This window comes from Labrus mixtus, chromosome 3 (genome assembly GCF_963584025.1).
Source record: "Labrus mixtus chromosome 3, fLabMix1.1, whole genome shotgun sequence".
NCBI lineage: Eukaryota > Metazoa > Chordata > Actinopteri > Labriformes > Labridae > Labrus > Labrus mixtus.
The window spans coordinates 7,234,033-7,260,264 of record NC_083614.1 but is presented as its reverse complement, the minus strand read 5'-3'; the positions used below and the strand labels follow the sequence as shown (position 1 = coordinate 7,260,264).

The following is a 26,232-nucleotide window of genomic DNA, read 5'->3' as shown; positions in this document are numbered from 1 at the left end:
ACAGATATTTAAAAAATAAACTTGACTGGGCTGAATTGTATGCATTTAGTGTCTTATGATGTTCCAAATACTAAATTGGCCTAATAATCAGTGGTACTTCCTCTTAAACTATACTTTATTATTCAAATCAGTTAAATATATTAATTTATCTAACATTTCAGATGTGGTAGAGGTTCTTAAGGCCAGTCAGAAACAGTGATAGAAGCCTTGAGAGGCTGTTCAGGCTTAGAGAAAAGCTAACATACTAGCTAACTTTGCTAGTCAAATGGATTCAATACAATTTTGATCTGCTGTGCTGGCTGGAATTAATTTTGAGATGGATATATGCTTTCAACCTATAGGCCTTAGGTGCTTTATGATTCAATTTTAAATATCGCTAAGTGATAGCCCAATGGGAGCTTGTAATTTAATAAAAAAAAAGAGAAGGATAGTAAGGAGTATTACTTTTATTGCAGTGAAAACCAGGGTAGTTTGGTAATAAATGCTCAAAGCTAGGACAAATAACAGATTTTTGTCAAGCTAGGACAGTTGGTTTAAAACAGGGACAACCTGCACAATTTAAGAAATTATCTATGGATAATTTAAAGGTTTTTACATTTTTTAACTAAGTTTGTATAAATGTTTACTATAATGAGTAAGACAGACAATTTTAAATTATTTCAAATTTGTATAACTTTTTTTGGAAAGCATCTCACAACCCTACTTTGGCAAGCGCTGACCTAGCCTAGTGTGCTAACCATAGACTGTAAAGCTAACCTTGTCAAGCAAGCGAACATTATTTTAAAAATTGAGTCTGCTGTCAGTGTAAATTGTGATCGCCTAAAATTGGCAGGGCAAAACTGAATAATTAAAATAAATAAAAAATAACAATAGCCTACATGTGGGGGGCAAAACTTGGGCTGAGGAGGGAGGACCCAATTTTGTTGTTAGCTAATGCTAGCTTGGCTTTTCTGTAAGCTGGAAAATTGCTATCTAGCTAATGTAAAAAAAAAGGCTGCTGGCTTGATTGTGGTAAAGTCAAATTATTAATACAAACAATTAATTTAAATTTTATCTAAAAACCACCAAAGTAGCAAATGGGAAAACACAAAGGTATACCTTGAATACTTTTTTAGCTCTTTGACTTTAGAAGATTTAGTTTAGACTTAAAATGTATGTTTTATTCTAAATCTAAAGCCAGTTGCATTCCCCTTTTCTTAAACACATATGGTTTGAAAATGTGTGACTACAGTCAGGCTCTGTCAGTGTTGTTGTGAGTTGTGGACAGTGATGGCAGCTACAGGGACCTGCAGGTCTCCTCCCCTTGTCTGATCTGATCTGGGACCTGTCAGCTCTCCGCACACCGTCTTCGTCCAGCAGAGCCGCAGGGACTAATGATCGATATTTTTGGCGACTTTGTGCTCGGCTAAACCGGATCGGAAATATTTCTTTGGTTAACTATTTTACATTTGTTTTTGTTTTTTTGAAGATGGAATTACACAAAAGCAATCACAACAGGGGAATTGTTTGTTCGGTCGGCTGTCAAAAGTCATTGTGAGGAGGCTTCAAACAGGTGGGTCATCTGCTAAATGCGTTTATCCACTGACTGACTGTTTCAAACACTGAACCAGCATTTACATAGAAAAATATATATAAACTTAATGTGTTCTGATATTTTTTGTGTCTCTAAGGTATCCTAAAATATTCTTAAAGACATGTTAAATGGCTATATTATTCACAGAGATCTGTTGGGTTAAGCTATGTCCTCTCACGTTGACTTTCAGATGGTCTGCATGCTGTCGCAGCAACCTCGTCCAAGATAGGCTGTAATGACTGCAGCTGTCAATGTTTTAATTCATTCAGCAACCTTTTAAAGCCACTTATCAACGTTAGAAACAATAGAAAACTGAAGCAGCAATTTTCAGAACCTTTACATTATACAATAAGATATAGAAGATACTCAATATATCATGAGATTATTATATCAAATCAAACTTTGGGCTATTCGTAAAATGCAGTTCAAACAAGGCCTGTAGTTCAAAGGGGAGAAGACAATTGACTGACAAGCCATTAAGGATAAGGTAATATATAACAGGTTATTGGGCCTATATTAAATTACATTTAACAAAACATCTAAAACAACTTTAATAAATGAATATTGTTTTAGGCTTAAACATAGGCTACTTCATGGATCCAATTATTATAAACTATAATAATAAACATTATTTATGTAGCCTAGCACTTTTCAAAACAGGTTTACAAAGTGCTTCACAAAATGAAAATTAAAAAGAGAAACGTGAGGAAGACATTAAGGAGTGTTTAGTGAAACTGCAGGCCTTAAGGTAGGCTACATTAAGGATGCTTTATTGTATATTTTAAAACTACTTGTCCACAAAAGATGACGTGAATTTACATTTAAAACCAGGCAAAATTAGTGTAAATGAGGGTAAAAACAAATCTATTAGGGAAGGGGATGTCTGCATGAATACACAACCTCACCACAAGTCTCTCAGTGAGTAGGCCTGCTACCAAAGAACAACAGAGCTACTTATCACCAAAACTAAAACACATACTCATTTAAGCACTCATTTTGATTCACATAAAGAATATAGGCTACAATTAAAGCACAAGATAATCAATAAAGGCTAGCATCATCATATTTAGATATTCATTGTTTATTACCATTAGTAAACTCCCTCCTCCCGAAAGCTGCTGAACATAAGAATAGGGCTTCATATTACATTTCTGTGCTTAAAATTATTATTCAAATATTAAAAAAAACACTACTATATGGTGCATTTTCACCATGAAGTGACTACAGCCTATCATAATAGTGTTGTTTTTTTTTTTTTTAAAGTTCCACTTAATTTGAGATCACATGTATTAATCACAATACAGGGGTTCTGTATTTCTATATTTTTCTGAACAGTTTCCCATCATCCTGCAGTCTGTGACCTGTGGTTGTCATTCCTCAAAGCAACAACATGTTTTTTTTTTAAAAAGGAGAAAAATATACACATGCATCCTGTAAAAATCATTTCAGTCCATTACAGTCATGCTGAGTGCCCCACACATGATTATGTAACTGATGTTTGTGCAGGCAAACTGTTGATTTTACTGTTTGTCACCCTCAGAGTGCTCTGCTTCTTGGTGATTGACAGTGTGATTTAATTTAGTGGGGGTTGGTTAACTCCCTGGAATTAGCACTAATCTACATGCGTGCACGTGTTACAACCACTGGTGTTCCCCAGAGATCACTGAGTCACTTCCATTATTTGAAAAAAAAAATATTTGAACCCAAATGACTAAATAAATCTCACTTTACATGTTTACATGTTTTAATGTGAAATCATATATACATCTGGGCTGTGTCACGGTTTAAGATTGTTTTTGACTGCACTTCCAAGACACTTTAAAGGACATATGGCTGACTTGGCTGTTTCTCCAGACTCTGTCCAGAGCTGGAAAGAGTTGCTGCCCCCAGCCACATACAGTTTGGCTTGTGCTTTAAGTGGAGCCCTAATAGAATTAACCTGCTGCACACACAACTGAACATAGCAACCACAGTCTACCTGTAAGCCATAGCTTAGTTATTTTAAAAACCAGCTGAGCGTTCACAGAGGGCACTGATCCTGTTTAGTGTTAAGGACGTAATGAGGGGTGCATTTTTAGATGCTACTCTCAGACAAACAGTGAACAGTGGTGTTCAGTAAACACATCAATAACAAAGCATGAGGGAATTTTATTTTTTATATTTGCTGTATGATATCGTGTGTGTAAAATCAATCAATCAATCTTTATTTGTAAAGTGCCAATTCATAACAAATGTGATCTCAAGACATTTTACAAAAGAGCAGATAAAAGACCTTACTCTTTGTTATATTATGTTACAAAGACCCAACATTAATCCATCATGAGCTCAGCACTGAGCAACATTTAGCAAAGTTACAGTGGCGAGGTATAACTTCCTTTAAGAGCACAACCAGACTCACGATGAACAGCCATCTGCTGAACTGTGTTGGGCTTGAAAGGTTGGATAGGGGGAGAAAATCTGATTTTTTTCCACTTGCAGTCTAAGTTTTCCTCCTTCCATTTCTTCCTGTGTGCCCAGGCCAACGGAGCCGAAAACAACAACATGGCAAAAATCGGGAGTGAAAACTCTTTTTTATCAAGACAGCGGTTGTCCAAGAAGACGCCTGATGAGGAGCTCGCTGTCATTGAAAATGGAGACAGCAGGTTTGATTTCTCCATGAGAATTTTGCCAGTCAAGCTAATGCTCAATAATATATAAAATATCAGTGCATGAAGACTCCTTTTCTGTACCAGTTTCACTTGGATGTAATCTGGTAAAATTATGATGGCACTATCTAGAGACAATGACTCGTTTTTTTTTTCTACCTGTTGTCTTTCAGGGCTCACTCACTTTGTGAAGAAAACTCTGAGACAGCGTTGTCTTCGGAGTCCCACAGAGACTTATTTACAGGTGCTGGGGCCATGGCCAGGTAAACATTCTAGTAATACTTTTAAGTTCTTTGTATTTACAAGTGGTGGAAAGGAACTATAACTCTTCACTCAAGGGCTGGACTCAAGTACGTTTGTGAGGTAGTTTTGTACTTTAATGTAGTTTTCAAATGTTCCTACTTTATACTTCCACTTGACTTACATAGTGAAATATTATATTCAGTATATATATATTATATTTACTACAATGCACACTTGACAGTTTGTTACTATGGACACTTCACTTATTATTATCTATTAGAGTAAAAACACTGGTAACTGACCCTTTTAACTTTTGTACTCTTGCAAAACCTCATAGTTTCATTTAAAAACTGTATTAGTCCAGAATATTGATACAGAAACAATCATCCCCACGGTTCTTTGATTTATTCCACAATTTAAGAACCTCGTTAAAGCGATCAAGCTTTAAAGTTAACACGTAATACTCCTATAAAACCTAAATAGACATTTGAATTAAAGACTTACTTACCATAAAATATTTTGACAGCATTGTCTGCCTTCTTGTATTTTCACTGAAGTAAAGTGTCTGGATACATTTTCCACCATTTGTGTTTACAAGTTCTTTTAGATCAGTGATTTATCAAACTGTGGTAGGTGTAGAATTAGTATAGTACGTTCTGAGGACCCTGTAACAACACTGTGGCCTGTGTCCTTTATTAAATACCCCAAAATGATCATTACATTTTTATTTATTTATAATATGACCCTGTTAAATATATACACATGGTGATACTCTTGAAATACATTTTTTACCAATTTAAAGTAGAGCTGTCAGCGTTAACGCATTAATCACGATGAGAGTCCAAAATGAATAATTTTTTTATCCTTTTGAACGTGAGCTGTTTTGTCCCTTTGGGCGCAGCCTAGGTAAGACGCCACACAGACAGCAGCATCTTCCTGGAGTCACAGTGATGGAAAAGCCTTTGAGCCTTTGGATGGCTCATTTCATTTTTAAAAAACAGTTTAGGAGTCAAAAATAATACTCTGAACCACGAGACATCAAACATTTCCCTTTTTTTTTCCTGTCCTCTCAAACTGTTTTCATTCACTTTCTGATCAGACAAGTTTATTTTCTCTGTCGTTGTAACCTTTTGTCAATCACGAGTTCCTTCTATTCTCTTGAAAAAAAAAGCAGGTGTGTATCCAAACAGGACGTAGAGTGCCCTTAGCTTTAGATAGTACAAACCTGTTTTGAAATGCAAACTAGTGAAATTTCAAACATGTGATTAAAAATATGAAGGATAAGCGTTAATCACAATAATGGCAGTAGCTGACCTGATTGACAGGAGGGCACGGTGTAACGGTTCACCAAGAAGCTTAAAACCTGCATTGGCTCCAGCTCTTCGCCTGTCGTTAGGTTGAATAAAATTTAGGTTGAGATAGTATTTCCAGCATGGCGACCGCCATCGATAGGACTCCAAAACTCCCTGCAGTAACAGATGGGTGAGGTCACTCAGGCTTCGTCCATTAATATTTACAGACTATGGTTAAATCTTCATTCAAAACGTTTTAAACGCTTGACAGCCCTAATTTTAAAGGTCTTTGAAAGAAAAAATGCTTATTAGCTATGCAGAGTGGACATGAATTTCTGTCTGACTTGGCACAAAGTAAAAATGTAATTGTTAACTATGAACACATTTGAGGTTGAAAAACAGTTGAATATTATTTAGATTCTAAGCATGGTGGCTCCTTCAATGTTACATTGTTGGTTTCACCACCGGAGAGGGGTATCTACAAAATGTGGTTTGCAACACAGTGGTACACAGTCTGAAGCATTTAGAAACCTTCGTTTTAGATGAAATAACTAATAGTCCATTCCTAGCCTAGACGGGTGTCACCTTGTTCTGTTTTCCCTCCTGCTAACCCTGTAGGCTCTCTTACATCTTCTTCATGCTGCGAAACTGGGCGTCCCACAGAGTGAACCCTGAAACAGAGAGGCATGACTCTTTTCTTGAGCGCTTCAGAGGCCCTGAGCTCAAAGACATCTCCAGTCGAGACAGCAATGCGCAGTCTCACGGCATCGACGCAATCCGTAAGAGAAAGTAAGTACTGTGCTGTGCGTTGGCACTGCCGTTTGTCAGTGTAATTAAATTCTATTTTCAGGAGTCACTGTGACAATGAAAACTTCACACAACACCAACAAACAGGAGGATGAATCCACAGTACATGAGGAATGGTCGATTCCTCAAAGATTTGCACAGTCAAGAAAATGGAGCTAGAAAATGATACACAGTTGGGAGGATAGTTCATCCTCAACATCAGAAATTACACATTCTTTATGAATCAGAAAATTAAGACTTGGCTTGGATGTGTGGGAAAGCTATCAAGTGCAATATGAAGTTCTATATGAAGAGTTTATGAATTTCGAGGGCTTGCCCACCACACAAACCTCCCTCAGCTACATTGTCAAATCAGGGAGAGAGAGAGAGAGTGGGAAATGACATCCTGCAAAGGAGCAATAGGTCGGATGAGAACTTGGGCTATGGCCTCTCTCGAGTCAGAGTGAACTATGTCTATGTCTCTATGGCTTTTATAGAGTTAACAAGTTACCCTGAATCACAGTGGATCATTTTATCAAGTGTCTCAGAGTTCAACTGTTGCAACAAACAAGTTGAAGAGATATTAAGACCGCTTCTGAAAAGTAAATAACTTTATGTTACTGCTCCTGATTTAATTAATATTATCACAAATATGTTTAGATTAAAAGGAAATTAGAAGTGCTAGCTACCCACTAGCTAATGGTGAAGTGTGGTTTATCGGCAGGGTTTTAATCACCACAAACTGCAAATCATTGTAAAAACAGATGTAGCTATCTCCAATAGTACGATAAATGTTTTCACAGTTTTAACAGGAAAGTAGTTAAGAGTTGCTTGTTTTACCTCAGCTAATACTACATTTAACAGAAAACAGATATTACAAATGCTAGCTAACCTTTGCTAATAGCCAATTATGGTTTTATGGTAATCTTAGCAAATCACTCTTAACAGGTTGTCGTTGGAAAACTTGATTTACTGCCATAGAGTTAAATTGATTTAACAAAAATATTGTGACAGAAAAAGAGTTAAAAACTGCTGACTAAAATGCTAGCTAAACACTAGCTAACAGGAAATGTGTTTTTTATGATAGTCTTTGTTACCCAAACTGTCATGATTTAGATACTTTCATGCAACTTCTTTAGAGTTTAATAATTGTTATCAAAAGTAGATTGTTTTCAAGTGACTAAACTTGCTTTAGAAACAAGAAGTTCTGAAACTGAGGGCTCCTTTTGTAAATTGCTTTTCCGTATTTTTGTTTTCAAAGTCTTGCGAGTAAGTGGCCGCTGGCTACATACAACATGAATAACTGCAACAACACAGACGAGTAAGTGTGTACATGTCTGTGTGGGAAAATAGAATAAAGATTAGTATTAGATTTTTAGAGGTCTGGTTGAACATCATTAGCATCTTGTGTTTGATATTCTGTAGTGAATAGCAATCCTAAAATCAAGATATCCTCCAATTCCACATCCCTTTCTGGTGTTTCCTCCTGCGTTAGAGTGGTACAACCCTCGTTCATTTTCTTATCTGTGGGATTTTTCTGTGGCAAGATGCTTTTCATGTTGTAAATTAGCAACAGCTAAGAGCATGGAGCCATGGAAACTCACTTTTGTTGCCGTCTACTGGATAATAATATAGCCTGCACTAGATCTCCCAACAATCCTTGGATCCTAAGCTGTAAAACCTCCATTAGACTCTTAATACAGACCGGTCGCCTTCTGACAAACCCTCATAGACAATCCCAGGCCCTTTTTTTTGCCTCCATTTAAACTAAACTTGTGGTCCATAGCAAAAAAGACGAGATTAAAAAAGATGATAAAAAGGAGGAGGAGAAGAAAGACGAAAAGAAAGACGAGGACAAGAAAGAAGAGGAGAAAAAAGACGAGAAGAAAGACGAGAAAAAAGATGAGAAAAAGGATGAGAAGAAAGACGAGAAGAAAGATGAGAAGAAAGATGATAAGAAGGATGCTAAAAAAGATGATAAAAAGAAAGAGGAGCCACCGTAAGTACAACATAAGACACAGAAAGTGTATCGGGACTATTGAGAAATGTGTCTACAACTGTGCTAAAATATAGAAAACATTGCATCATCATAAACTAATGTTGAGTTGTTTTTAGGAAAGAAATCTGGATTATGGATCCAGCTGCAGACCAGTACTACAGATGGCTGACCATCATTGCAGGCCCAGTATTTTACAACTTGATAATGATCGTAACGAGGTATTCTCCTTTAAACCTGCTTTAAAACTTCCCTTCACCTTTCAGGATGTATACTTAAGGTTCTCCTTGTTTTTTTTGTTTTCTCCTCGTCTTCTAGAGCCTGTTTTAATGAACTCCAGGACACGTATACAAAGCTCTGGATAGTCCTAGACTACGGCACGGATGCCATATACTTCGCAGACACATTTGTTAGGTCAAGAACAGGTCAGATTTTAGGAAATATTCCAAGTCAGAATTTATATTTATGATTATTGCATTTTCCTAATCTTGTGTTTCCCCGTTTAGGTTACTTGGAACAAGGCCTGCTGGTAAAAGATTCAAAGAAACTGAGGGATAAATACAGAACAACATCTCAGTTCAAATATGATATGATCGCAATGATACCAACTGATCTGCTGTTTCTGAAATTTGGCTTCAACAACCCAGAGTTCAGATTCAATCGTCTTTGCAAAATATCTAGGCTTTTTGAGTTTTTCGAGCGGACTGAAACCAGAACGAGCTTCCCAAACATGTTTCGTATCAGCAACCTCGTACTTTATATCCTCATCATTATCCACTGGAATGCTTGTTTGTTTTTTGCCATTTCGAAAACCATTGGTTTCGGAACAGATACATGGGTGTACCCCAACATCAGTCACCCGGAGTATGGCCGACTGGCCAGGAAGTACATTTACTCCCTGTATTGGTCCACACTGACCCTCACCACTATCGGAGAGACCCCTCCACCAGTCAGGGATGTTGAATTCCTCTTTGTGATTTCAGATTTCCTCACTGGTGTGCTCATCTTTGCTAGTATCGTCGGTAACGTCGGTGCCATGATTTCCAACATGAATGCCTCTCGTGCTGAGTTCCAGGCAAAAATTGACTCGATTAAGCAGTACATGCAGTTTCGAAAGGTCACCAAAGACTTGGAGGCCAGAGTCATTAAGTGGTTTGACTACCTTTGGACAGAGAAGAAGACCTGCGACGAGAAGGAAGTATTGAAGAACCTCCCAGACAAGCTCAGGGCTGAGATCGCCATCAACGTCCATTTAGATACTCTGAAAAAAGTGCGTATTTTCCAGGATTGTGAAGCCGGTCTACTGATTGAATTGGTGCTCAAGCTGCAGCCACAAGTGTTCAGTCCAGGAGATTACATCTGTAAGAAGGGAGATATTGGCAGGGAGATGTACATCATCAAGGAGGGGAAGCTGGCTGTGGTGGCCGATGATGGGGTCACTCAGTTTGTTGTGCTCAGTGATGGCGCATACTTTGGGGAAATCAGTATTTTGGGTATCAAGGGCAGTAAAGCAGGCAACAGGAGAACAGCCAACATCAGAAGTGTCGGCTATTCTGATCTCTTCGCCCTGTCCAAAGATGACTTGGTGGAAGCTCTTACTGAGTATCCAGATGCCAAAAAAGCTCTGGAGGAGAAGGGAAAGGCCATCTTGATGAAAGACAACCTGATCGATGAGGCAATCGCCAACGCTGGTGCCGATCCAAAAGACCTGGAGGAGAAGATTGTGAAACTTCAGGGCAACCTGGACGTCATGCAGACAAAGTTTGCCAAGCTGATGGCGGAGTTAACCTCCAGCCAGATGAAGATGAAGCAGAGGGTCACAGAAATGGAGACCCAAGTGAAATCCATACGACCCGAGGACCTGGTAGAAGTGATGGCCGACAAAGACAATAAAGTAAAGTAAAAATAAAAAGCTACTTGAGGACTTTAAAGGGAATGAAGGAATTTTCACTTAGAATACTTTTTAAAGGCCCATGTTTATATCTATTTATACGTCTCTGTTCATATTATCATCATAATGTGTCAAAACATGTACAGCAAATGCATATTTTTGAGTGTATTCTTCACAGTATTGAATTTATTTATTGACAATTTCATGTTGTCATGAACTTCATGAGTATGTTCAACAGAGGCACTTGTGTATGCAAGAGGTTGGCTTCCCACAGCCTTAGAATAATGACTTTTTTTTTATTTTTAATGCAAATACAGGATCAAACAATCCGTTTGAGATTGTATGTGAATGTAAAAAATACATCGTAATGCAGTGATGTCCATAAGTTATTGTCAGAAGGCACAATCAGTTGTAAATTACAAAGTTAATTGTTAATAAACATTAAAATGTTCTTATAACATTTACTGTGTCTAGATTTTATTTTCACAGGTAACGAAAATGTGTTTTTTTCTTTGTTGTGTTGTTTTGATGCCTCTAGTTTGGCATTCTTAGCCATCAAATTCATGTTTTTGGAGCCCCAAATTTGGAACTAATGCTGGAAACAAATCGCAAAACTTTAACATCTGCTCATCTATCACAGGTAGGCACGACCTAAAGTTCTTAATTGATAATACCGGTAATTGAAATAATGATATTATTGCTATTTGAAATGTATGCACTTCTTATTTTTTCAAACAATGTTGACGTTTCTTTCGTACAAAAAGAGATCTTTGAGTATTTTTACGTCACTACAATTTCTTATAGCATGTGGACTATTCAAGAAAACAGATTGACCAACAGCGACACCAAGTGGACATTGTTGAGACTCAAAGTTGACTAAGTATATGCAGTCATACGGTTATATCTCAGTTATATCAAAACGAGAGATACTTTGAATCTGTCAATCCAAAATATTATATATATATATATATATATATATATATTACAAACTACACATCATGCTCTTACTCAAGAGTAAAAAATAATTAAAGGGACCATGCAACAGTTAAAAAAACATTTACTTAGGTATTAAATCAAGTGAGAGTTAGGTATGTTTCCTTGAAGGCTTGCATACACTTCTTTATTCAACCAGTGGAGTCTCTCCCAGCTGGTCATAAGAAAGATTGCAGGTAAACTGTCACATTGGTTTCATAAGGAGCCCCTGAAGTCCCAAAGAGTAAAAAAATAAAAAATTTGCGCACAAGATTTCTTATAAAGTTATGATGTTATCATCCAATTTGTGCACACATGTTTCTTATATTATCTGCATAAGATTTATTTTTTTACTTTTCGGGGCTTCAGAGGCTCAGTAGTGTTCACTTTATAAACACCAAGGGGATGAGAGTGAAGTGCAGACACAGGCCTGTGCATAGAGAGCACAGTGCAGGGGCTTAGGCAGATCAGGGCCATAAAGTGCAGTGCACTGGCAGACCTGTGCGGCCAGAGGGCTGTGCAATTTAGTTTCTGTGAAAAGGAAATTAATTAATTCATTTTATGGTACCTAGAAACTTAGAAATTTTAACATCTGTGTTTTTGCTGCAAAACCAGCATTGTAAAACACACTTGGTTGTGCTCATTATTTTAATCTATGGATTATTTGCTGAGATTATTTATTTATTTATTTTTATTTCAAAATACTTCATTAATCCCTGAGGGAAATTCTGTTTTACACTTTGTTACTGAGAGACATGCTTCTCACACACATAGGCCCGAATCACACACATGCACAAACAGGAACCTGTTTCCGTAATTTGGTCCGCACTGGGACTTGAATTGGCGACCCGCCGGTTTCCAAACTGTACAGGGACAGGCCTGTAGGCTATATTATGACCTTAGGCAATGGGCTGATGTCACTTTCTGGCATTTGGGTCGATGTCATTTCCTGACTTCAGGCTGACATCATGTTATGATGTTCGGCTGAAGTCATCCCAAAGTTGGGCTGACATTATGATGTTGGGCTGATGGTCTTGTTTGTCCAAGTCAAAGTCAAGTCAAGCCAGGGGAGGTAGCTCCTCACTCTCACAGTGCAGTGTCAGGCCTGCGCAGTGAGAGGCATGTGTAGCAGTAGGCCTGTGCAGTGACAGGCTTGTGTGTCCACAGTGCAGTGCAGCCAAGCCAGGTGAGGTAGCTCCTTCTTTCAAAGGTAGATTCTTTCTGGGGAGAGGGCTCTGCAGTTATATGCTTGTCCATTGAGATCATAATGCAGTGATAGGCCTGTGCAGTGAAAGGACCATGCAGTGAGGGCCCAGTGCACTGTCAGGACACTGGAGTATGAGAGACCTGTGCAGTGAGGGCACATTGCAGGGATAGGCATATGCAGTGACTGACCTTCGCAGAGAAAACACTGTGCAGTGAGAGATCTGTGCAGTGACAGGCCTGTACAACCACAGCGTAGTGCAGTGACAGGCCTGTCCAGCGGGAGGCCAGTCCAACCAGAGGCCTGTCCAGCCACAGGCCTGTGCAGTCAAAGTGCAGTGCAGATAGAAGCCTTTGCAGTTTAGTCACTGAAATTAAGTTATTTGCCTTTATATCAATGCTACGTGTATAGAGCGGAGAACAACATACTGGAGAACAGAAAACATAATGCGGCCGTTTAATTATGTGGTCGCGTACATACAGTCTGTGCACCGTGCAGCAGTATCAGTATAGAAACGACACTCCCCCTCCTATTGGCTTGAGGTGAAATATCCAGAGAATATCGTGCATCGTTCTCACATCAGCTAACTCCGACTTGCTGTGGAAAAAAATCCTAGGGGTCTGACAGGAGAAACTCCGGGTGAAGTCCGATCGAAAATTTCAGCTATTTGCGTCCACATATACAGCTCCTCCTGGAAATATAAGGAGTTTTTCTCGAGACTTCTGCAAGTGTGGATGCCCTAAATTAGTGCCTGTTGCCAGTGACTATTCTAGAGTCTGGTCAGGGGGCCACTCCAACCATTAATCTCTATCATAAGTAATGCAATAATTCATCTTCATATGTTCCGTGACTTTCATTGACAAACTTTTTTGTCAGTAGGAGTAATGCACACAATGCTTGCAACAAGAGAGAGCTGTCAGATGGGGGCTCCTTTGGGAGGCTTCCTACTGTTATTGCAAACTGCACATTTTGAGCCAATGCTGTAGTTTCAAGTTTGTCAGCCCTCTGGGGCCCCCTATTGGCCTGGGGACACAAGGAGTTGCCTACCTCGCCTGTTGACAAGCAGTGCCTCTACCTGAAGCTGCTGCTTAAAATCACCTGTTTAATGTTGTTACTGGGAATTTCAGCCATATATATGAATTACACTTTGATATTTTCATCTTTATTTACTTTGCATAATAGTTGCTTTACATAAGAGTTTCACATTTTCTGCACATTCTTAATGTACCTGAGATATTTGGCCAAATAAAACACTTCATGTGACTCTTTCCCTTATGCAGGCATTGCACATTTGGCAACTTCACTTACAAATGTGCAAGCATGAAACACTTAGGAGCAAACAAACCAAAGGAGGGGAAACACTTCTTTCAGGATGTGAAAGTCTGAACCGACCAGTCAGTTAAGTACAGTACATTCTGAAAACCTGCAAGCTTTTAAAACCACCAAGTCAGGTTCACTTTTTTTCAAAACACACAGTATTATTCTTTTAGGTAAAACAAGAGGCACAACACAGAAACACTTAAAAATAACCCTCAGGTTTGTGGTGACATCTCTCTGTTCTTACACAGACAGGAAATACTTTAAATATAGGCTTGTCAGTGCGGCTAATTGGGCAAGCAGTAATATAAAAAGCTTCACCTCAATGTACTACGATGACAATCATAACCAGGAGCACCATTAGTCAGTTCACTGTAATGTGGGAAGAGAGACTGACGACTGAATACTGCTACGCCAAGAAGAACAAGAAAAGTCAAACAAAGTCAATAAATATACTGTATGTGCTGACATTCACTGAAATCATGTGTATAAGTGCACTTTCACAGCTTCACAAATCAAATATTATTAGAACAAAACAAACTAAATATTTAAAGGGTTATCTGGTATCTTTAAACCTGGACTGATTTTATTTACAATATATTTTTTATATATTTGGGGGTCTAAAACACTCAGATTTTATTTTTAAATGTCAGATAAAACTTCCTCTGAAGTAGCCGCTCAATATAATGAATACAATGCTTTAAGGTCACATAATACTCCTTTTCAAAAAGTTTAAATAAGTCTCAGAGGTCCGCAAAACATGTCTGTGAAGTTTCTTGTTCTAAATCCACTCTGATCCTGTATTTGATCATGTCTATAAACCCCTCTATTTCAGCCCTGCTCAGAACAGGCTGTTTCTGTGTCTGTACCTTTAAATGTAAATGAGCTGTGTTTGACCACGCCCCTCTCTGGAAAGGGATGTGGCTTGGGCTTTCTCGCTCCATGCCCTGTTGTTTACGCGAAGACGGCAGACTCAGAGGGCAGAACAAACACCTAGCTGTGCGAGTGTCATCCACCTGGGGGAGGGGTTACTGCCCTTTGTGATGTCACAAAGGGAAAACCTCCAAATGGCTTGTTTGAGTACACTCTTTCTGAAAAGTGGAGCAGGCAAAAGACGCAGAGGATGGACTTTTACAGGTTAGAGACACATATTAGTGTTATAGGAAAAACATGTTCAAGTGTATTTTTCATGTGACCTTTAAATAAAAAAAAAGGCAGCTGTCACATTGCTCTCTTAGATGCCAACAGAGCCCATTGATAAAAACTGAAATTTACCTTGCAGAAATGGGAGTTGTTGGTTCACCTCTGCCTTGATTGGTAAAGTTATTTGTGCTTTTGTGAGACTATGTCCTGCATTTAAAACAACAAACGTGCTCCTTTGTCTTGTCTGCTAATAACCTTTTAAAGAGCCCAATAAGATATTTCTTTATCGTCATTGACCTCGTGTGTTTTCTGATGTCTTTTTTCTTTCTATTGTTTTTTTTAACTAGTTAGGTGGTACAGCTGGCTGTAAAACAAATAGCCCATCAGGGATAATTAAGATATCTTTGATTCTACTTGGCATATCATAACATTTTATTTAGAAGTAGCCGATCAAGGCTGTGGTGGACGAGCAGCTCTGGTCATACCAGTTAAAAATGCAGTTTTTTTCAAAAGGAGTCTGTTGGCTTTGATGCAAACAAAGAAATGGTTCTTCCTCAGCGATGTTGACAGTTTATGTTTCAGGATTGAATAAAGTGTTTTTTTATTTAAGTAATAATTTTGTTTTGTCTTAGAGATCTGGAATAAAACTCAGAATCAGTCAATGACAAAAACTTTGGGAACTTTTGCCCCGAATAAGAGATTACTGGCTCAGTTGAAAACTGTTTTTTCATATTAGCCTTTTAAACCCTCAACATTTGTAAAAGAAAAAAAAAAAAAAAGGCCCTGGGTTAAATATACCAAGGTATTCCTTTAAGCGCCGTGCTAAACTCTTTGGAAAACCTAATGATCTGTATTCAAAACTACCTCTCAAAGGACGTAAGGCCTTGAAGAGTGAGAGGCCGACAGTTGGGTATGACGTTTGTTAGGCACAGGATTATTGCAGCATTTGTTTCATGTACTTTCCCTCACTATTCTTTTGTAATCTCCCTTTGTTTTAATCAAACTTTCTACGACAATCTGTCACAGCATCCCAAATCCTTTGGCATAAGTGATGGCCTTGAGGAGTCTTTCTCTCAGTTTTTCCTTGGAGGAGTACTCTGGGAGCAGCAGTGCGTTGAAGCAGGTGTGAGAAGTTGGCAGCCTGAAAGAAAGCGCATAAAGAAATAAGAGCGCCGCTGGGCCTTGCACCAAAAATGGGACAACTATGAAATGAGTCAAGTTTATAATGAATTATCAGCATCAGCCAAATGTTTTTTAAACTTTGTTTGTTTGACAGGAAAAAGAACAAAATCACAAAGGAAGCATCGTCACGTCAGTAACTGGAGTATTTTTAGGTATTTTGGATCCTAAAGGGCAGACCAGATGCTTTTTTTGAATCTGCCCTCTAAGCAAATGAGGCCAAGGAGGCTCTATTTATTTGTGCCTGAAAAGATCTAAATAAAACCTCTAAAACGCTGACTGTTCTGTACCTGTCTGTGTCAGAGCCGTTCTTGGCGATGATCATTTTTAATTTTCCGAGCCCTCCAACGGGCGCTCTGTCTGTGCCTGTGGTGAACTGAAGAAACAACCGCTTCTGCTCCTCGCCAAACGAGTGGATCGTCTCCCAGAAATCTCTGCAGAAAATAAATATTATTTATAAACAGGTCTTGATATTAACACCCGCCTTCATGCCAAATGTGTAGTAGTGTATAACAGTCTCTCCCACCAGCCACTTTGGTGGGTTGAATTGTTTACATATATTTAATTTTAGTCGTCTTTATTAATTGGACTTACAACTACAGTGCTTGAGGGAGAGAGAGAGAGAGAGAGAGAGAGAGAGAGAGAGAGAGCAGCAAAAGATAAAGAACAGTGCAGCACATACACTGTATCTGAATATGTGTATATTGAGTGTCTACGAGTGAAAACTAAGATTACAATTGTGTATTGATCACTGACCACTGTAATATTTTTAAATATTACAGGTCCAGATATGGGTGTGTACAGTGGTCCTTTACATTTAAAAAGGTTTTAAATCTATTTGAAGTCAATATTAGAATGCCACAGTCAACTTTTATCATACGAAACATAATGTCCCATCAACAAAATTGTGGCTAGTGAAAATGCTGAGTGGCTAGTAACTTGCCAAGGTGGCTGGTGAGCAAAAAAGTCCTGCTTATAAATCGCTGATGTGTCTGACAAACATTTGTGCGACCAAAGACTATGACTGGAGTAATGTGTTGAGTAATTTAAATAAATCAGACTTACTTGATTATCTGACTGTCTTTGCTATATCCTCCGTCATATTCTGTTGTCTTCTCGAGGGCTTCAAAGTCGAGTTTCTGTCAAATCCAGAGAGATTGTTCTGTGAATATTTAAACACTGGCGACACTAAAGTAACATAAAAATCAAAGATACACTTGGTGTACTCACCCTGCTTCCACAGATAAGCATCTCTACTTCCTCCGGTCTGAACAAATATTTCAGCGGGGACTCGTTTGTGACCATTAGGAAACCTTTCTTGAAGGCCTTGAATTGTCTCTCCACGCTCGTGTTCAGTATGTAATCAGCATACAGGTCCACAAACTCCTGGAATATGAAGACAGAAAACAAAGTCACACCTCATGAGTGATTTTATTTCAAAGACAATACGAAAGGAAGTCAATCCTTTCAAACATTGAGTCTGAGCATTCTTTATATTTTAAGTGATTTTTCTATGAAGAAAAAAGAGAGACAGGATGTACTGGCAAAGGAAAAGGAAGCTGAATGAAGTAACTTAATCCTACATACTCCTACAAGAAATATGCATCCCTTACTGATTCTAAAAATAGATCTAAACTATCTTCAGACGTGTGAATAATACTATTATGTCTAAGAATTAAATAAACATCAATACCCCCTTTTATAAATGAACATATTAGTCCTTCACACACAGCACTGTTGATGTGTAAAGATACCTCACCTGTCTGTTCTCCTCGGTCACAGGGATCTGGTCCCCTTCCTCCTTTAAATCGTATAAAACCGGGTTCCCGAAAAGGTCTGTGTGTGAGATCTGGAAGGTGAGCATCATGTCTTCCTTTACGTCGCCGCTATATTCCAGCAGATTCTTCAGACTTTGGTGGAGAGCCTTCAAAGACAGAAGGAGATAGAAGGAGTGAGAGGAAATTTTTGTTTTTATGTAGTATAAGTGCTGGTTGTCTCTTGTCTTCACTGAACATGTAAAACACTTTACTATTTTATTTTGTCCAAACAATTAAAAAAAAAAATATAATATCTTTTTATTTTATTTCAGTTGTGTTAGTCATGATTTGATAAATATTGTTGTGCTTTTCCTGTAGAGTTGAATCTTTTTATTTACTTGATTTCCTCAGATGTTTTTGCTTTTATTTATTTTATTGCTTTCATCTCTTTTGTTTATTTTATTCCCCATTCATTGTTTGTACATCTTTTATATCTCTCAGCGTTTCCCACACAAAGACAATACCTGGGCGGGCCGCCCAAGTAAATCTATGACCGTCTATATTCTGACCTGTTTGTATTGAATTTTTCATTTATTCCTAAAATTGCTGCGTGCGTGAAACAGCGAGAGAGAGCGGGGGAAAGAGAGCGCACCGAGTGTGATCGAGTGCAGGCGCTCGCTCTCTGAACCTCACAGCACGGAGAGCAGTATCACATCAGCTTCAGAGGAAGAGAGAGAGAGAAGGTCCACTGAGCGTACACCCCTCTTGCTCCTATCAAAACTGAAGCTTCTCATGGCTTTGTTTTAAAAATGTTAACGTACAGATGCTTGCTGTTGATTCTGTGCTGAACTTAAATAAATAACGAAACACCGAGTCAAACTTCTCAAAACACGAGACGTACTCCTGGGGTTTGTGTCTGTGCGTGTGTGTGGATAAATTGAGCAGATTAAAGTTGTTTGTTGCAAAAACTAAATTAATGTAGAGGGGAAACCTAATTATTATAATATACCCTAAGATAAGAGTAAGAAAAAATAAATATGTTTTGTATGTATGAAGTTTCTCAAAGTACTGGACATGTACTACAGTGCAACAGTTTTGTATGAGCAAAAGTAACCTGCTTAATCATTGTGTTCTTTTACCAGTTAAAATTATTTTCTTGATTTTTTCAATAAGTTGACAACACTACACACATCCTCTAAATAGCAGCTATATCCAACATATATTCAGAAATACAGAATTGATCTCATTGTTGAGTATACAAGAACTTCAGAGGGAGTTACTGTACTGGATGCGAGTCTGACAGGTCCAAGGAAGTCCCTTTCTTGCCCATGAGTTTCCTGTAGACCACCATGGGGAAATGAACGTCCAGGATGCAGTTGTTGTAAATGGCCAACCCAAGAACGAGTCCAACCAGGGTGTACTGAGCTTCATTCTCCAGTGAGGACGAGTTAAACCAAAACAGTTTTGTGTCGTCGTCGTAGGTGAACATTCCTGTTCAGAAAGTCAAAGAGAGAGAGAGAGAGAGAGAAACAAACGTGAAGAAATGTAAAAAACAAACATCTATCTTTCTTTCTAGCTCTGATTCCATCATAAGCCAATCACACGTCTGTACAATAAAAAATAAAATTAAAAAAACACAGAAACTATGAGAGAAACATAGAGAAATGGCTAACTCAGGGCTGCGTTCACACTTATGGTCTGGGGTTGCCGCACTGGGTCACCGACTAATGCCGGGGTGGCATGAAGTTTGCGTTCACACACAGAAGATAGGGATTATTTACCCTTACACGTACCCTTTGATAGCCTTGTTGCTGTTCTACAGAAGTCGTACATTTATTTAATTTATTTTTATTCAGTTTTTAGTCTTATTTGGATGATTTACTTTTTAGATCTTAGTTGTTTTAACTGTGTGTTTAAACTGGATGAGGATTTGTGGGAGGAAGCCGGAGTACCCGGAGAGAACCCAATCATGCACAGGGTGAACACCAGGAATTCAAACCAGAAACCTCCTCGCTGTGAGGCAACAGCACTAACCACTAAACCACCGTGCAGCTACAACACAGCCAAAATGGTTGATTTTAAATCCATCCTCTGACAAATAGAAAAACAAACGCTATCATAAATTAAGTTAGGTTAGGTTAGGTTAGATTGTGGGGTGGTAAATCAGATTCAAAGGAGGGCGAATGTCACCCCTCTGGACACGGCCCTGTTATAATAGTCTAAAAAAGGAGGTTAAAGACAAAATGTTTATGTCTCACCGATGTCAGGATTAAAAATTTCCTCCAAGACCAACTGGAAGAACTCCTTTGAAACGCCGCCCTCGTCGACACCTTGCTCCCCTTCAAACTCGACGAACAGCTGCTTCTTTAGATCAGACGGGTTCTCCATGGAGATCATCTCCAGCTGCAACACATGAAGGACATCTGGATTTTTTTTTTTTTTAATTGAGCATTATAAAATTTAGAGAAGAATAATTTATCCATTTTCAATGTAGTGGCAGAAACAGTGAATTTTTTAACACAAACAAAATAAACGTTTTAAGAGTTTAACGAGGATGAAGGTATATCTGAGATAGGCCAGAACTGATACATCAGACTGACTCACTCTGACGAGGGCGTCGTCGATGATGTGATCCCTGCGCACTTTGAGCTTCAGATACGGGTTGGGCTGTTGACCCTGGACCATGCTGTAGAGGGCGGTGAGGCGTCGCTCGCTGTACATCCTGATCCGGTTGTCGTAGTAAAGACCTTGGCTCTTGGTGATGACGCTGAGGATGAAGGGGCAGGTCTGGAAAGAAAACTTGGATTCGGCGTTGATCTTAAAGAAGGTGAAGTCCTTGTCCATTTCCACCACCTCGTTTAGAGACTCGTTAATAAAATCCTCAAAGGGGATGAGGGGATTAATGCTATCTAACGCTCTGACACATAGTTCTCTCTCCAGAGGATCCACTCGGGGACCCTTCTTATAGAGTCGCTCCTCGCCCAGCAGCTCGTGCAGGGTGAGTTCATCGGACTCCGAGTCTTCCTCCTCGTCCTCGTTGTGCTCCACGTCCACATCTCCGCCCTGGATGCTCGCGTAGAAGACGACTTTCAAACACTGCGTGGCCGCCACCACCGTCTCGTCGTCGTTCACCAAGTTTTCCCCGTCGTATTCGTTGCTGACGACCGTGAACGTGATGAGCTGCTGGAAGGTCTCCATCATGCGGCGGATGTGCCGGAGCTCGTACGTGGACCAGAGTTTAGACAATCTGGCGAGTGCCGCCACGGGTAGTTTACTCATCGCTTTGCAAAACTGCGGCAAAGCGACCTCCAGGTACTCCGGGCTGTGGAGGTTACTGTTCTCCATCACTATAATAAAGATGTTCAGGTAGTCTGGGTTTGTTTCGTACACGTCAAGGTATTCCAGGTCGAGTTCCATGTTTGGAGTGAGGTATATGATGGCGTTGACGAGAGCGGCCTCCACCTGCTCGTTGGTTAGAAGTTTGTCGTAGACTCTCCGCACGGCTTCGATGTCCACGCTGACTTCGAGAAGGTCGTCTGCATCGCGAGGACTCTCTTCCGGTAAAGCACCTGCACCCAGACTCTCCGAGGGTCGTTCACTTTGGTTCTCCTTCTTGTCCGACTCGTCCGTCGTTTTGAAAGAGTTTTCAGCAGCGTCCGGATCATCCTTCCTGAAACTCTTCATTAAGATTTCTGTGTTTGAGAAAACCCTGCCGATGACCCGGACCAGAGCGGAGTAGTCCCCTTCCTCCTCGCAGGAACTCAGGAGCATACATATGGTGGCCTCTGTGAGGTAATGAACATCTGTAAGAAAACAATGAGACGATTAAATGAGCAAACACTTTAAAGCTGTCGCGGTCGGTTTCCAAAAGAGCGTCTGAGTGCGTTTTACCTGAGAAGTCCTCTTTGGTGGGACAGGGGTCGCCATCGCTCATCTTATCGTCCTCGTCGTCGGCACCGGAGTCTTTCTTGGAGGGGTGAGGATTGCAGAGTTTGGCATTAATCTTAAACAGCTCGAGCGCTTTGGCTGCTGCTGAATTGTTATCCAAAGGTCGAAAATCACAACACGACGCACAAAACTCATTCGTGCAGGCGCCATTTCCACAGCCTTCAGTTAACTGCCGAAAGTAGCGCTCGATTAGATGCTTTGCAGCCGCTCTGTTCCTACAGGATATTTAAACAGAGAGTCAGACTGATGAAGTCAACACCATTTAAGAAAGAAAGCAGAAACACATCTTTGCAATGCACATACTAATACAGACTGAAACCCAACAGAACTGAACAATGAACATGCAGGTCACATAAGTACTTCAGTGTTTAGAGGCTGGACGCTGTGTTTCTACCAAAGGAACAGGGTCTGAACTGTTTGTTTTAAAGTACTCTGTTAATAACTCTAGACCTAAATTACTTTCCCAGGTTCTTTCAATTAATGCTTTTGTCAAATTGATTCATATTGTCCATATTTGTATCAGGTTTTTATTGTATTCCGAAGCATTGTCACATCCAGGGCTGGGTATCGAATTCGATACTTTTTTGGAAGGGATCGAATCAGAATCAGATTTATTGGCCAGGTATGCTTACACACACAAGGAATTTAACGTGGGTGAACTGTGCTCTCTTAGGTACAACATTAAATATCAAGAAAAAATATAATAAGAAAAGACTAATATTTACATGACTAAATATGAAACAGTGCAGTGATGAATAGTGCAAAAGATGCTGAAGTAACATGATAATAAGAAAAATGCAGTTATGTGACAGATGGGTCAATTAACATGTCAATTACAGTATTTACATAAACAAGTGTGCGTATATTGATCATTTAAATTATATGAATATATATATATTCACAGTGAATTGCTTCAATACTACAGAATACGGAAAAATTTAGATACCTACAGAGCTTGATGGTCCGCACCATTACCACGCCGGTGTATGCCTGCGGTGCACCATCTGCATATCATTTAAACGGCGTCTTGTTTAAAATATATCATCCTCCCTCGCCACTCATGTCATCCCCTCTCGCCGGATTGTGACCCGGCTGTATGAAAAGGAGCGCAGCCAATATCATCAGCGTCAGTGAGCCAATAAGCATGCAGCATGCTTGTTGTACCAGGATGTAATAACGCTGGTGATTGGCTGCTTAACCAGACGGGGCGACGGGGGAGAGGCTTGACTACAGTGTGCATCGTGAAGTTTAGAAAAATGTTAACGAGATCAAAACAGACAACTTTAATTAAACCACACTGTGGCAAAATACTCTCATGTTATGAAACTACTTTGAATGTTTTAAAAGGCCATGGAACTGAAAAAGAAAACTAAAGATTTGTATCATAATGTGTAATGTGTTTTTTTTTGTTAAAATGGATTTTATAAAATTGGTATCGAAAAAAGTATTGTTAAGAAATGTTTTGAACGATACCCAGCCCGACATCTCTATTGAAAAGTCGTGCAGAGGAAAAGTAATCAGACTACTGGATGGGTTGTGCCTAAATATTATTATACTCTGAGGAAGTCGTGGCTGTCACTAGTATGTTTAAAAAGAGTTCATGAGATAACATAAGAAAATGTTCTGGTGGCTGAATTGTAAAAAAATAAAAGTTACAAAAAAAATGAATGCAGCTGTGACAGTTTTTACTGAGGGAAATAACGACATGGGTGTGAACCTGTGTAACACAGGTTTGGCCTTTTCACATGTTAGCAGACTCATTTGCCAAACGTTGGAACACAGACGACATGAGCTGGAGGAACCTTCACGTCCCTCAAAAAGAATCTAAAAGTCCCTGAATCCTTTTGGTGAAAACACAGCTGAAGACATAATGACACATAAAGAGGTACAGACATGTATATTAGTTTAAGTAGCTTAATGGATATTAGTGTAGCTACTTGGTTAACTGTTTGAGTGCAGGTCGAACAGAGTGACTTACATTCGGCTGGATTCAGGTCCCTCCCGTAGGCCCAGTTTACAGTCCACTGAAACAACAAATTATCTTGTTGATTTATTTTTTACCTCTGAATATCCGTATAGGCATTTACAGCAGATTCATAGGATGAAGTTGACTTTTCTCTTTTTCATAAATTCCTGAGGACATCTATAAGTCCTGAAACAGTAAAAAGATCTGAGTGACGGGCTAGAGTTACATCTAAGATTGAGCTTAAAATCTAATCTCGAGCTTTTGACTTTATCATCAAATTGCAAAAGAACAGAAAATATCTTCCTTTCATTGTTGTTGTATCATTATTGATGTCACTTAAACTGAATGTTTTTATTTTATTTCAACTTCATTCTTTATATTTTGTGTTCTTTCTCCGAAATTTTGACCTTCTAGACATTTCTAGATGTTTTAAATGTTCATTATGTCTAAACCTTTAGACTTTATTGTCAAGGCCTGCAACAAGACCGAATGTTTGATTTTGATTTCAACATTTTGACTTCATTCTTAATATTTTAAATGTTTACACTTTGTTTTGTATATCAATGCATCAACAATATTTGACTTTGAGAATTTAACTTTATTTTCTTTCGCAAAATTGCAAAAAAAAAGTAAAGAAAGTTATTATTATTTTGAATTGTTTTTGAATTAAGTGTTTTGTTTTGTTTTAATTAATGCTTTGTGGAAGAGGGGCAGATATTATAAGATTAGTCTTCTTTCTGCCTTTGAGAATTTGAGATTTTATGTTTGTTTGTTTTTTCTTAACTTATTGTTTGTTTGAATGAAATAAAATTAACAAATTTTACCCAAAAATTATTTAGATTTTCCTACACCTGACACTAACACTGAAAGTGTTTTAAAAATAAAAATGTTTTCAATTGAATGCTTGGCCCTTGAACACTTGTTTATTTATCCATAAAGGTCATAAACATTTCTCATGCATTGTACCTTTATTTGAGTTGATAAAATGAATATAAAATGAAGAGACCATTGCTCTATGACAACTATACAGAACAAATGTATGATGTCCTTCTTCAGTGTATTAGGCATGGTGATATATTCCATGTATTAGTCAATAACCACGTTTCACAACACAAGGTGATTTAGCAGAAAGTTGGCAGCAGCCTGAGGTTTACTGTCAAACAGATAAACACGCTGAGGAAGTCAACACAACACTAAAATGCAGTGTGATAAATCGGGTATTTGTATGCACTGACCTGTGATTTGAACAGGGGTTCAGTCCTGTGTGTCAGCCTGTCAGTGACTGTGCAGAAAAGAGCTGTTCAGTCAGAGAGACGGCTCGGGTTAAAGCGACATTCAGTCCTCCACAGTCAGAGTTAACCTGCTTCACCTGGAGACACACACCTTTAATTCGGCAAAGGTTTGATACCGTTATGAAGTCTAAATACTTTCAGTTTAAAAGTCAGAGCGAAATATCCTCCTCTACCATCTTGTAAACAAGAGCGAAATATATCCCGGCATGCACCGCGCGAAGCTGTCAAACATCACACCCCCTCCCACCCTATGCTCCCACCTCCCAGAGACACAGGAACACACCGAAATATTGATTTATCATTTATCATAACAGTACAAGAACCGAAACATCCCGATATTTTCATTTTTAACCTAATGAATTGTTTAGAATAATTCGCGTTGTTTATTTGAATTAAAACAATGTGATTCACGTCGTGATCTACAATTTGTCATCAATATTATTTATAATATCTATTATATTATTAATAGTTGTCTCCCATAAAAAAACATTTCAAATAATTAAAAACAAGATTAATTCAATGAGCAGAAAGTTCAAGAAGAAAAGTGAAATTAATAAAATATTTAAATGTAGAACAAAGACAGAGGAATTTAAAATTAATAATTTCAAACAGGTAAATCTGGTAAAATCTAAAAGAGCCCAAAGAGGCAATGCATATATTTTATCTTACTAACTTCAATGATTTTATTGGTTGATATTTATTTGTATTTTACGCCCTGGTTGGTGGAAGCTTGAACACTTTCATAAGTTATATATAGGCTATATATATTTAAATCATGTTTATGTAGGTTTTAAATACTTTTCCTTCTCTAGTGTGTTGTTTCATGTCTGTTTTGTAGTACGCATGTCATCATGGATATCACTATCTCGCTGGCAGCAAAGTAACCCAAACCTGAACCTGTTTTATCAAAACCTCAACTTATTTATTTTGTTATCTTGGTATAACAACACATGGTTATGGTGAGTTAATGTTAGTCATTTTCTCAAGATCTCCAGAAATAAACTCGTTATGAATCTTGTTAATTTGAG

At 38.6% G+C, this 26,232-nt stretch overlaps 2 protein-coding genes across 3 annotated transcripts; one reads left to right on the top strand and one right to left on the bottom strand.

Moving 5' to 3' along the window:
- The first annotated feature begins 1,267 nt into the window (after positions 1-1,267).
- cnga3a (cyclic nucleotide gated channel subunit alpha 3a) lies at positions 1,268-10,890 on the top strand. The gene is made up of 9 exons (XM_061030370.1): positions 1,268-1,552; positions 4,091-4,215; positions 4,392-4,481; positions 6,372-6,542; positions 7,801-7,860; positions 8,326-8,538; positions 8,655-8,756; positions 8,854-8,960; positions 9,042-10,890. The coding sequence occupies exons 2-9, from the start codon at positions 4,115-4,117 to the stop codon at positions 10,436-10,438; spliced, it is 2,241 nt and encodes a 746-aa protein (XP_060886353.1). The 5' UTR covers positions 1,268-1,552; positions 4,091-4,114; the 3' UTR covers positions 10,439-10,890.
- A 2,852-nt stretch (positions 10,891-13,742) lies between these two features.
- ube3a (ubiquitin protein ligase E3A) lies at positions 13,743-25,403 on the bottom strand. 2 transcript variants are annotated; one of them, XM_061030439.1, is made up of 11 exons: positions 25,148-25,403; positions 23,925-23,970; positions 21,890-22,161; positions 20,603-21,801; positions 20,257-20,401; positions 19,284-19,489; positions 18,001-18,165; positions 17,472-17,627; positions 17,307-17,380; positions 16,532-16,675; positions 13,743-16,203 (listed from the first exon to the last, which is right to left on the bottom strand). In XM_061030439.1, coding segments are annotated over exons 2-11 (2,484 nt in total). In that variant the 5' UTR covers positions 23,927-23,970; positions 25,148-25,403; the 3' UTR covers positions 13,743-16,082. The 2 variants fall into 2 exon arrangements, with proteins under 2 accessions (XP_060886422.1, XP_060886431.1); XM_061030448.1 differs by having other exon boundaries at positions 21,890-21,965.
- Positions 25,404-26,232: the final 829 nt, after the last annotated feature.